Here is a 13,312-nt window from a genome sequence, read left to right on the forward strand (position 1 = left end):
GCATAGAATCAGTCAGACAACCACTTGTTCCGTGATGATCTCAACACTTGAAGGGAAAACACCAGATATAGTCAGGTATTGCTTTTAAAACATTTCTACTGCACGCGCTGCGAAATCAGCTTTAAAACTTTTTTTTTCCAGCCTGCAACATATCTACGATTCTCGATATCATATATCAGCTTCCCACCATTAGATTTTGCGAAAATATTTGAGCTTCGTGAAGCACCTTGGGATTAAGCACAACTTCTGTATCTCCTGCGACATTCAATTTGAAACAGCCAACAAGCTTGCTCAGCACGACGTAGGAGAGCATAATATGTGTGTCACCTAACGGCAAGTCTTGGATTCAGTTTGGTTGACTTTGTATCTGATTACCCGCTAAGGAGCACTAAAGATTATAGTACGTTGTTCTAACACAGGAGTAACCACGTAAAAAAGCCATCTATTGGCCTGAGTGTTCCAGCTGAACCTCCAATGACCATTGCACCTAGAGGTGGCAATGCGTGCGGAGATAAGTTCTTTAGTATGGTTATTGGCCACGATTTCTAGTGATGAAATGGGTTTGACTTTCATAGCAAAGTAAAGCAAATTGCTATGTTACGGTTAATAGTCATCTGTACAGTATTTGAAAACACACAGGGTATCTCCAGTCTCTCTTTATTTCCTGAGGCCCCATCTCAAGCGCCCTAGCCCATGTTAGGATGTCCATGTATCTTTGATAAGTCAGCATAAATCATAGTAAGTTAACGTTAACGTAAGTTATTGGTTTCTCCGAAGTATCCCTGTCGGTAGGGCTGCTATTGATTCTAACAAAAATTTACACGGTCTGCAGCAGGGTGTATTCGCTTGTAACTCCAATATTATAAAGTCATTAGCTTATACATAACAATTTGGTACCGTACAAGTACATAAAGTGCACACCCGAATAAGGAGGGGTTCAGAGGAAGTGAACAAAGAATCCAAGAAAACTGAATCCGATCAGGCCACAAGCGTTGATTGCCCGTAATAGCTGTTTCATATTAGGTCGCCACTGTTGAGATCAAAGAAGGACAAGTTCGTTCTGGAAGATGCTCAGCTTATGGAAATCAGTATTACCTCTCTCGGACCAAAAAGTCCAATTTGTATAGGTAATGACGGTTTCCTTGCCACTGGCCGTTGTGATCATGGTGAGCGTGTTCGGGTGCTGTTTGCTCGCTTGTGAACTCGCCAGTGTATCGATATTTTAGACCGTGTGGTTTAAGCTCGCCCGACGCAAGGTCCTCGATGTCAACAACAGAGACATCTGGGTCCTTGCACAACTTATCAAAGAGCAGTGCTTTGCCGCGGTTCCAACCATCTATATCCACTGCGGCCCAATTGTCTTCGACTGAACCCGAATAAAAACCATCCGTCCTGATCGGCAGTGGTTCATGCCAGGGGGCTGTGGCCATTCTAGCGAGTGTTTCCTTTTTTCACCAAAAAAAGTTGCTATTCGTCTTCCAAGTTAGCACGGACAGATAACTTGAGAACTAATAAAAAGACGTACTGTACACTATGAAGTTGAATCTTATATCAATCTGAAACTGGGAGGTAAAGGAGATTTGTTTCGTACTTGCTCATGAATCTGGGCAAAACATAGTTTAAATAAATACCACTTTTTGCCACTCCAACGCAGTAAAATGAAGTCAAGCGCTAATGCATATTTCATACTTGTGTCATTGCCTTTATCTTCTGCTGGCGTGAGGGTGGCAAGACTTGGCGGGAGATCGAAGGCGGCTATATCATACTGGATTGCGTGACCAGGTTGCAACTATGAACGCGCAAACCATATATGGCGACACCTAAGAAGATGAGTGAATGCCTACGTATACGACCCAGAAGGCGGGGGCAGAAGGAGGGATTTACGGCTTGCATTGACCAGTCCTTCGCCCGCTTTTCCCCGCGGGCAGTCTGGTACACGTCGAGTACAATGGCCGCCGTGTTCGTGTTTATTTCTCTACTTACTAATGGTATTTCTATAGAGGCAATGCTTGATAGATTGGTTATATACGAGCTGAGTGTGACGTTCATAGTGACGAGGAACCGCGTGTGGCCGAACCACGGATCATTTCAGCATAAGGTTTCGAGCTTAGATGATCGACATGCTTCATGTGGCGTACCTAAGAATAGCGGAGGCGACTGTTGGATCCAGTCTTGAAAGAATTGTTAAGAGATGAGGTAATGTACTAGCGTGGCTTAGTCATTAGGTTTTGAGAATCAATCGAAGAAAGAAAGTGGTGACACCAATTCCGAGACGTACTGTAACATATGCAACTGAAATTGAAGCTGATTTAGCCTTCTACTGTACAGACGCACGAGAGACCTACTGTAACAGCAAGGGGTATCCCGCTGCGAGTTTCGAGACGCACTATAAATCCCGAGTTCTGAAAACACCGATCTGCTGTTGCGCGACGCGACATTAATCGAGCGAAAATGACGGGACGGGCCGAGACGCGAACCCCTGAACCGCCCGACCGCGACGAACACGAAAAATCACCACCTCGGTTGTTGAGGCCGAGACGCGCCACCAGACCACCCAACAATTATGTCCAAGAGCAAGAACTCGATATCGAACAAACCAACGCACGTGCCCAGCAGAAAAAGAAGGCCCAGAGCAAGGCAGTAGCCCAACGTGAAGCGGTCGCCTCGGAATCATCAACAGAGAGCGAGGACCCGAACGCGTCGGAACTGTTAAAAGAACTTGTCAAACTTAGGAAGGAGATCAGAAAGCGAGACCAATCACACAAGGAAGAGCTTCAAAAAGTCAAAGAAGAATTTATCGCCCTCAAAGAAGAGTTTAGCGCCGCCCTTGCAGAAGTTCGACACGAGCTACAGACCCTGGCCGATAGACCGGCGACACCGCAACCCCACCCCGAGTCGTACTCTCCGAACAACCATGATGCAATTCTCCGCGAGATCCAATCCCTACGTGAGGAAATCAGCGTCCCCGCCCCCACGAGTTCCACGTCCTATGCAGATGTCGCCCGTACTCCTCCGACCAGTTCCCCGAGTAACATACGGACTCTTTCAACGCTGAACACAACACCAACTACTTTCACTGACACGCTATACTGCACGATAGACACTTCAAATATGACCGAAAGTGAGGGTGAGAGGGTATCCGCAGGCTCAATCAGAGCCACAATCGAGAGAGAGATCCAGACGATGGATGATCGCACTCACTGGCGCTGCCGCGCGGTCACTGTGAGCCCAAGAAATACCAACCGGATCAGAATCGCGTGTCGCGATGAAGCCGAACACCAGCTAGTGAAGAAAGTGGTGGAAGCAAAGATCGATGCGGGAGCCCGAGTGCTCCGGGATGAGCTCTACCCGATCAAGGTCGACAGCGTTAAGAGGACTGCAGTACTGGATGAGAACCATGAAATCCTAACAGGAGCGGCGGGAGCCGTGGGTGAGGAGAACGCGGCTACTGTAGCTAAATTGACATGGCTGAGCAGCAAGGAAGCCGCAAAACCTTATGGATCGATGGTCGTGTACCTAACCAAAGGGAGCGACGCGCGGAGGCTCCTGGCCGATGGATACTTCCATGTCGGAGGAGAATCCGGGACCACTAGCGTCTTTGAGTATCGGCCACGACCGGTGCAATGTTATAACTGCCAGGGGATTGGCCATAAGGGATTCCAGTGCAAGAACGCCCAGAAGTGCGCGAAATGCGCCACGGAAGGCCATCGTCACAGTGACTGCGATCGCACGGTTCCAAAGTGCGTACCATGCGGAGGCCCTCACGAATCCTACAGCAAGAACTGCCGGAAGCTCTATCCATCACGTTATGAATAATTCTCTTCGAATAATTCAGCTGAATGTGAGGAAACAGGGTGCAGTGCACGAGAGTTTAATGAACGATGAAGACACTCGGAACGCAGTGGCGCTAGCGATTCAGGAACCCCAAGCGAGGAGGATTCAAGGCCAGCTGTTGACCACCCCGATGGGGCATCACAAGTGGACAAAGATGGTGCCCTGCATGTGGAGGGAAGGGAGATGGGCAATCCGGAGCATGTTATGGGTCAACAAAGAAGTCGAAGCGGAGCAAGTCCCAGTGGAGTCCCCGGACCTCACAGCAGCGCTGATCAGGCTCCCCGAGCGACTGATTTTCATGGCATCAGTCTACGTAGAAGGAGGCAATGTCTCAGCCCTGGAAGATGCGTGCAATCGCTTACGCGACGCGATCACAAAGGTACGACGAGAGGCGGGCGCTGTGGCGGAGGTTCTGATTGTGGGGGACTTCAACCGACACGATCAACTTTGGGGTGGAGACGAGGTGTCGCTGGGAAGACAAGGAGAAGCGGATCCGATCATCGACCTCATGAATGAATTTGCACTCAGTAGCTTGCTCAAACGCGGCACCAAGACATGGCACGGCGGCGGACAAAGTGGAGACTGCGAGTCCACCATTGACCTCGTCCTAGCTTCGGAAAATTTGACGGAATCCATGGCGAAATGTGCTTTACTCGACACAGACCACGGCTCGGACCACTGCGCAATTGAGTCCGTATTCGACACGCAGTGGTCGGGCCCAAGGCATCAAGAACGGCTTTTGCTGAAGAATGCACCGTGGAAGGAGATTAATGCTAGAATCACGAGTGCTCTAGCCATCCTTCCGTCAGAGGGTACAGTGCAGCAGAAAACCGACCGACTCATGTCAGCAGTGTCCGAAGCGGTGCACGCTTTAACGCCGAGGGCGAAACCTTCACCACATGCGAAGCGATGGTGGACAGATGACCTCACTCAGCTCCGTCATATATACACGTACTGGAGAAACTGTGCTCGCTCCGAGCGACGGGCGGGTCGGAAAGTGCCTCGGCTTGAAAAAACGGCTCAAGATGCGGCCAAACAGTACCACGATGCCATCCGCAAACAAAAGAAGAAGCACTGGAATGAGTTTCTCGCAGACAATGACAACATCTGGAAGGCCGCCAAGTACCTCAAGTCGGGAGACGATGCAGCGTTCGGGAAGATCCCGCAGCTCTTAAGAGCGGATGGAACTACTACCAACGATCACAAGGAGCAAGCGGAGGAATTGCTATCCAAATTCTTCCCACCTTTACCAGGGGACATCGATGAGGAGGGAATGAGACCACAAAGAGCGGCCGTGGACATGCCAGCCATCACTATGGAAGAGATAGAACGACAGTTATTTGCAGCGAAATCGTGGAAGGCTTCGGGAGAAGACGGCCTACCGGCGATCGTTTGGAAGATGACCTGGCCCACAGCCAAGCACAGGGTCCTCGATCTTTTTCAAGCCTCGCTGCAGGAGGGCACACTGCCAAGACAGTGGAGACACGCGAAGATTATACCGCTCAAGAAACCGAACAAAGATGACTACACCATGGCAAAGGCATGGAGGCCTATCTCACTCCTTGCGACACTCGGAAAGATATTCGAGTCGGTGGTCGCAGAGAGGATCTCGCACGCGGTGGAGACTCACGGACTGCTCCCGACGAGCCATTTTGGAGCGCGAAAGCAGCGGTCCGCAGAGCAAGCACTGGTGTTCCTGCAGGAGCAAATCTATGCGGCATGGCGCGGCCGGCGGGTGCTGAGCCTGATCAGCTTCGATGTTAAAGGAGCCTACAACGGAGTATGCAAAGAACGACTGATCCAGAGGATGAAAGCCCGAGGCATACCGGAGGTCTTGCTTCGTTGGGTAGAGGCCTTCTGCTCGGAACGAACGGCGAACATCCTGATTAACGGGCAACTATCTGAGACTCAAAGCTTGCCACAAGCTGGACTGCCGCAGGGCTCGCCCTTGTCTCCGATTCTATTTCTCTTCTTCAACGCAGACCTTGTGCAAAGGCAGATCGACAGCCAGGGAGGAGCAGTCGCCTTTGTGGATGATTTTACCGCATGGGTGACTGGACCGACTGCGCAGAGCAACCGGGAGGGAATTGAAAACATTGTCAACGAGGCGCTCAATTGGGGAAAGAGAAGCGGAGCGACATTCGAGGCCGACAAGACGGCCATCATACACTTTGCTCCCAAGATGCGCAAATCGGACCATTCACCATTCACCATCAAGGGGCAGACAGTGGTACCAAAAGACCACGTCAAGATCCTGGGTGTCGTGATGGACACAAGACTCAAGTATAAAAAACATATTGCGAGGGCAGCGTCTAAGGGTCTTGAAGCAGCGATGGAGCTTCGGCGACTCCGTGGTCTATCCACGGCAACTGCGCGGCAGCTATTCACGTCGACAGTGGCACCAGTTGTGGACTATGCCTCCAACGTGTGGATGCACTCGTGCAAGGATAAAGCCATGGGGCCGATCAACCGAGTCCAAAGAGTAGGAGCGCAAGCCATTGTGGGGACATTTCTCACGGTCGCGACTAGTGTCGCAGAGGCGGAGGCTTACATAGCTACTGCGCAGCGTCGATTTTGGAAACGAGCCGTGAAGATGTGGACAGACATCCACACTTTGCCGGATACCAATCCTCTCCGCCGGTGCACCGATCAGATCAGAAAGTTCAGAAGATACCACCGCTCACCGTTATATCACGTAGCCGATGCGCTTAAGCAGATCGACATGGAGACTTTGGAAACGATTAACCCCTTCACGCTAGCCCCGTGGGCGGAACGCGTTCAGACTGACATTGATGGACAGCACGAGTCCCAGGCCGAAGCAGGCGGGTACGTGCAGGCCGCGGTTAGCAGCTCGGCACGGAACGAACTGGTGGGGTTTGGAGTGGCCATCGAGAAGCGGCCACCTCGAATTCGAAAGCTCAAGCATAAAGCGCTGTCCATCACCTTGGCTGCAAGAGCGGAGCAGAATCCATTCTCTGCAGAACTGGCAGCCATGGCACACGTATTGGGCACGCTGGCGGGACTGAAAGACCACACGATCACACTGCTCACAAGCAACAAAGCGGCGGTTCTCACGCCGAGGAATCCCCGACAACAATCCGGCCAGGAGTTCGTGTGTCGGATATACAAGTCGATTAAGAAGTTGCAAAGAAACGGGAAATGTGTCAAATTCCGCTGGATTTCCACCAGTGAAGACAACAAGCTGCTAGGTCTGGCTAAAGCACAGGCGCGAGCCGCAACGCAACAAGATGCCCCCTCACAAAAACGCGCCCCGAGAATGAAATCAACCACACTTAATCTCGCACGGTCTCAGGCAGTCCCTGGACATAGCCTGCCAATGAACGTTGGGAAACACGCCAAACGAATAGATGCAGCACTTCCAGGAAAACACACACGACTGCTGTATGATCGCTTATCGTGGAAAGAAGCGACTGTGCTAGCCCAACTCCGGACTGGCATGGCTAGACTCAATGGGTATCTCAATCAAATCAATGTAGCAGAAACGGACCAATGCGATTGCGGACAAGCGAGAGAGACCGTGGAGCACTTCCTCTTCCGATGTCGGAAGTGGACTGCCCACCGGACGGAAATGTTACAATGCACCCAGATTCACCGCGGAAATATTTCCTTCTTCCTAGGAGGGAGACAGCCTTCTAATGATCAGAAGTGGACGCCAAACCTAGAGGCAGTACGGGCCTCTATACGTTTCGCCATTGCGACAGGCCGACTCGAGGCCACTTAAACATATCGACCAACACAACTCCCTCACCCCCTCTTTCGACCCTACTCACCCATCACCTCGTGCTACAAACGGTAGACGCGCTTCAACTGCCGAAGATAGGATGTTGAACACTTGGAGAAGCGCCTTCAAGTCAGCCTACTAACAAACTACTAACCCACGAGAATCCGCTGCGATACGAGCATCTGAGACGACATACTCTGAATGCAATCATGTATGGGCTCTGATGAGACACAGTACTGTATATATTATGACATGTATAGTAGATCAGCGATAGTTGCCCTTTCGGCTTAGCTGCCGGGCGTTAATGAATTGTTTGTTTGTTTGTTTGTATGTAAATCGAATGCACAGTACAACAAAATCGCTTTGAATACTCACAGTAAATAGTAGAGAGGGGTTTCAATAACTTTGGCCTCAAGTAAGATGTGCCTAATAAACTGTTCATTCATTAGAAACCTCACCGCCTTCGCACACTTAACGACAGAGTCCTCCAATATGACTGTACACTCATACCGTAACACGGATAGGTTCATCGCCCGCGTTTTCCTTCTTGCGAACTTGCCCTGCGCACCAGTGTGGCTTTCTCGAACAAGCGGAGGATGACGAACCTGCATGTGCGTTGATCACCAGTCCCTTCACCGCCCGAACACTGCACATTTCACCACACCGACATCAACATTAACATCAACACGTCAACACGTCAACACGTCAACACACCAGCTCTAAATCTCTACTTTCACTTCACACTGGCATAACAAACATCCTACCGAAACATCATCACCACACAATATCGCTATGTGTTCTACACCCAAATCAAGCGATTTTACGTTGCAGCAAACGGATCATCGACTGCGGAAAAGGCATACAGAGTGGGAATACGGATCGCTAAAGATGAATCCAAGCTTAGATTGAGTTGGTGATTGATTTTGGGACAATGTGTTTTCATTTTGTCTATGCTATGGTGCTTTGCGACACGAAACAGATTATGAAGATGCTGAGCAGGTCTTGGCTTCATCGAATGCTGTTGCAAATTCGAATACTAGTCTCTGACACCACGAAGAGGTGCCTGCCCATCGTCAGAGGATCAGGACCGGCACTGCGGCGCTACGGGCCGCCTAAATAAGCACAAATTTGATAACGCAGGGCTGAAGGCTGCATGGAAGCTCAATATTATACAATCACATGGCTCAAGGCTGTGAGGCAGAACTTGGTACAAACAAACAAACAATTCATTAACGCCCGGCGGCTAAGCCGAAAGGGCAACTATCGCTGATCTACTATACATGTCATAATATATACAGTACTGTGTCTCATCAGAGCCCATACATGATTGCATTCAGAGTATGTCGTCTCAGATGCTCGTATCGCAGCGGATTCTCGTGGGTTAGTATTTTGTTAGTAGGCTGACTTGAAGGCGCTTCTCCAAGTGTTCAACATCCTATCTTCGGCAGTTGAAGCGCGTCTACCGTTTGTAGCACGAGGTGATGGGTGAGTAGGGTCGAAAGAGGGGGTGTGGGAGTTGTGTTGGTCGATATGTTTAAGTGGCCTCGACGATTTACATACACGTATACCATTCTCAGCTCTCATATATATTTCTGGGCGTCGTTCTATGATTTATAGGCTACTACAGTACATCCAGAACTTCAGGCCCTCCAGCTCACCGATGACGAATGGTCGACACTTCAGCAAGTAGCCAAGATTCTCAAGTCATTCTGGGACCACAAAAACTCCGTTTCAAAGGCATGCCCAACAATTGTGGAAAGTCTACCAATTTACTAGAGCTTGGATGATTTGTTAAATGACGTTCGGAATGCGGAGGGAGATTTTGAAGACGTGAACTTTGAAATACGCGGTGCGGTGGAAAGAGGCATTCGGAAGATGAACAAGTTTGCTTAAAAAAAAATAGACGACAACCTTCTTTACTATGTGGCTTCCGTGTTGGATCCGCGCATCAAATCGTCTCTGATTGTGTCTCAAATGAGCGAGCAAGATTCGGCGGTTATCGTCTCGCAAGTGCGGGAATTCCTTAAAAGAGAATACCCCCCAGAGCCATTTGTGTCGTGTGAAGTTGACCATCCACGTCCAGCGGGGATGTCGGAAACAATGTGGAGAGTTCTGCGCAAAATCCAGCCATCCAAAGAGGTCTCTTTGTCGGATATTGATAAGTACTTGGATTCCCCGCCGGTCAACTGGTCCCACCACATGATCGGCGATGCGGTCGCAGAATGGGTCCTAAAGTGGTGGAAGGCTAACTAACGCCTTTAATTCTCCACTCATGGCAAAAGCCGCTCGCGATTATCTACCCATCCCTTCGGCAGAGGTCGGGATTGGATGCGAATTCAGCAATGCTCGAGATGTCTTGGGCCTCCGAAGGCACCGTCTGAACGCGGAGACTATGCGATGGCTGATGCTATTGAGAGGAAAGTCTCAGACATAAATCTCCATTAGTGCATGCATGTAATTATTGAAGTATTCGGATGTAATGAAACGAATGGTAATGTATGGTATCTTATTATATGAATAAATATGAATTAATCATATATTCATGAATAATCATATTCTTTTCGGATCCCTACAATTTAGTGTGCTTCGTAGTAGTCGAGAGTCAGGAGAGTTCCACAGATTACTGTAGATGAACCTTAACTTGATACGAAGTTAAGTATCATTGGTTTTCTAGATTTACTCATTACCCATGTATGACGTGATGGCATAAATCATCTCAACCACTTAGTAGCCGGCTGCATTTCCCGCAAATGACGCTCATCTATACGGACATGATTTAAGAGTAGAATATATATCTTACCCAATTTGCCGTCCGCTCTGTTGCACTTTCTAACGTGATCTTCCCATTCATTTTAACCCAAATTCGCGCTCACTTAACAGCCCGTCTAACGAAACTGTTTCACATCTCTTCCGCCGCTCTTTAATCACAGCACAAAATGGGAGATGATTTCTGGGGTTTCGATTGTGATCCAGAATCTTGGTCGAATCCACCACTGGACCACTCCCAGTGCAATAAAACGGATGATTCCTTAAAAGACCTAAGCGGGGACATCCCGGGTTGTCAACTATCTGCTCTACGAACCAAGCGGCCAAATCACATGTGCTTAACATATCGTTAAAAGCCCCGAATTCAGAATACACGATGACCACCCTCCAGTCGCGTGAGAAAAAAGACACAGCTACTCGTAATCTTGACGATTTCTGGGGGTTTGACTCTACCCTGCCGACGCTCCCATCGAGTACAACCTCGACAGATGATGTCATCAAGTTAGCCTCTCAAAAATTGGCCTTACTAAAGCAGGCTCAAGAGGAACATAGATAGTCTCGACTGGCTTAGTCAAAGCAGCAGTTTGACTCAGACCATTAGCATACTGCCCAAAGGACGAGCGAGATTGTAATTGGACTTAACGTGGCTGTCGCACGATTCGCAGGCTTCGAATACAGTGCCTTGTTGATGTTGGCTTGTCAACTCCCGTATTGTTTCCGGCCGATTGGAAATATCTCTTTATCTCATTACCCCTATATCTCGCTATTCTATGAATCAATTCTGGTTACACAAGCTCGAGACACGATTTCATCGCTCTATACCAACCAGCCCGTTTACTTTCACGAATAGCACGCGTCGCTTCAAATCCATTCATGGCTGACATAGAAATGTCCATAAATATCCCTCTGGCTTTTCCTAAACCAGGTCGATGGCTTGCTCGCCATTCCTTGCGGCATGTACGGCCCGGACATTCCGTTTCTGGCCCGGACCTTCCGTTTCTTCATAAAAGTAATTATGAGTCTAAGATTTATATAATTATTATCCACAATCAAGACCCAAGTCTACTTTCATAGACGACACATCAACGCGAACTGGATTGCTCAACGAGGAGGAAGAAGATGAAAGGGCACAATTGTTAGAACCGGTAGATGTGGCACGAGACTGGCCTTCTGTATCTAAACTGGTTCTGAAGCATCATATTCTGTGGAATCTGTAACGCTTTTGCTCGAATCTAGCATTAGGTGGAGCGAATTGACATCTGGTGGTCTTAGAATTTCGGATGACAAGACTGTAGACTCACCAACTAGTGGAGCTGGGCTTGAGACCTTGCGCCGTTCTGGGATGATGAATTCTTGTCCGATTCCTGGCTGACCCCTCATATGAAATACCGGGTTTTGACTTCAGCAGTATAATATGCCCCTAGCCAGTTTGTGTGGACCGTAAGGTCGATGAAGGATCATCAGAGAGCCGCTCGACTCGTTGCAAAAGATGAGTGAGCTTGGCAATGCGGGGAGGAAATCGTGCAACCTTTGAGCAAAAAGATCGCTCTGCTCCGCAAACATAGCATTGATAGACCCGTGGGTAGGTGGCACGAGTTGCAGGTCATACCAATTCGTGACATACCGAGCAATCGAGGACCAACATGGATACTGGTGGCCTACACCAACATCCTTTTACAAACTTGATCCTGTCTAGATATGAGCAGCAGCCATTACCACTATGATAACTTCTTCCAGCCCCAACTTTATATATCATGCAAACCTATTTTCGTTTTCCGACCTACCCCGGAAAACGGTGCTTCCTACTATTACGAATATATGTCAAATCCAGTCTGATGAGGAAGTTTTGGTGGGATGATAGTGTGTTGCCCTCTCCACTGTGTCGCTTACAGATAAATTCAGTTTACTAATTAACAGTACTCTTAATTATGGCTTGGGTATGTTTCAAGAGGCACGCTCACTTCATAGCACTGACTTCTCCGCGACTAGGTACTCGCCTTGGGAAATCAGGCCGTAATTCTCTGTATGAATTCTTGACCAAGCAGGAGCCAAGAGTGAAGTTAACTCAGTCATAGGGGGATATGTCTATGCGGGCTTTGGGGTACACATAGCGAACTTAGACTTGTCTGTCTTGAGCACCTATTAGAAGGTATACCAAAATTAAAAATCAATTTATAATGCCAAAGGAACTCTATAGCTGATACTATTGTGATCCCCTAGACAGTTTTAGCCGCAGCAATTATCTATATTCCCGCCCTTGCGCTCGCAAAACTGTCACTGCTGATGCTATATTATAGGCTTTAGATACCCCTTATCTAGAAAATAGGGGTCATTTATATATTTGGTATCGGCTGCCTATAAGTAATATCTCCTATCTCTATAGGATCTTATGCCTACCTACGATCCTTTTATAAGGTTAATGGCTACCGTGGCTTACTTTTTATTTTAAATTTTCTAGATGGCCGATAAAGCACCGCTTTAAATCTATTCCGTAGGACTAGTATGTTACACCTCGGACGGCAGAAATTCGCACGGCGTTCAAGACAGATCTTCTATACTAGATATACTATTTGCTTCGGGTTGTCGATACATAGAGAGCGGATTTATAGAGTCTCGAGGGCCATTCTGACGTAGTTAATTCAGTGCCCTTCTTGCCTAACGGCCGGTTACTAGCGTCCGGCTCTGAGGATAGTACAGTGCGGCTCTAAAGTCCGGCATCAGGTGCTTTACAAAAGACCATATTAACTGCGAAGTCGTTTCAACCTGTTTGACCACAAAAAAGCAGGTAATAAAACTTCACTTTTGCCCGCGTATAGGTAGGTGCAAGGCCCAGCATCTTGAATTGATCGCTGAGAGGTACTATGATTTTGCTTCTTCTTGCACATCTTATTAGTTTATTAATGCACTTAAGACCTAACCAGGGCGCCACTGAGAATCGCTATCTTCTAACTTCGTTTTTCCTGGAATCCT

The 13,312-nt window shown here is 48.4% G+C and overlaps 3 protein-coding genes across 3 annotated transcripts; 2 read left to right on the forward strand and 1 right to left on the reverse strand.

The window, feature by feature from the left end:
* Positions 1–1,091: 1,091 nt before the first annotated feature.
* On the reverse strand, positions 1,092–1,430 carry N7511_011520 (uncharacterized protein; the record flags this gene model as incomplete). Its single annotated transcript, XM_057133897.1, has 1 exon — positions 1,092–1,430. The coding sequence occupies one exon, from the start codon at positions 1,428–1,430 to the stop codon at positions 1,092–1,094; it is 339 nt and encodes a 112-aa protein (XP_056978567.1).
* A 1,021-nt stretch (positions 1,431–2,451) lies between these two features.
* Positions 2,452–7,576, forward strand: N7511_011521 (uncharacterized protein; the record flags this gene model as incomplete). The annotated part of the gene is made up of 2 exons (XM_057133898.1): positions 2,452–3,680; positions 3,742–7,576. The coding sequence occupies 2 exons, from the start codon at positions 2,452–2,454 to the stop codon at positions 7,574–7,576; spliced, it is 5,064 nt and encodes a 1,687-aa protein (XP_056978568.1).
* A 3,142-nt stretch (positions 7,577–10,718) lies between these two features.
* On the forward strand, positions 10,719–10,898 carry N7511_011522 (uncharacterized protein; the record flags this gene model as incomplete). The annotated part of the gene is made up of 1 exon (XM_057133899.1): positions 10,719–10,898. One exon carries the CDS (start codon positions 10,719–10,721, stop codon positions 10,896–10,898), a length of 180 nt encoding a protein of 59 aa, XP_056978569.1.
* Between the last annotated feature and the right edge of the window lie 2,414 nt (positions 10,899–13,312).

This window comes from Penicillium nucicola, assembly GCF_028828085.1.
Source record: "Penicillium nucicola strain IBT 29836 chromosome Unknown utg000014l, whole genome shotgun sequence".
In the NCBI taxonomy this organism is placed as follows: domain Eukaryota; kingdom Fungi; phylum Ascomycota; class Eurotiomycetes; order Eurotiales; family Aspergillaceae; genus Penicillium; species Penicillium nucicola.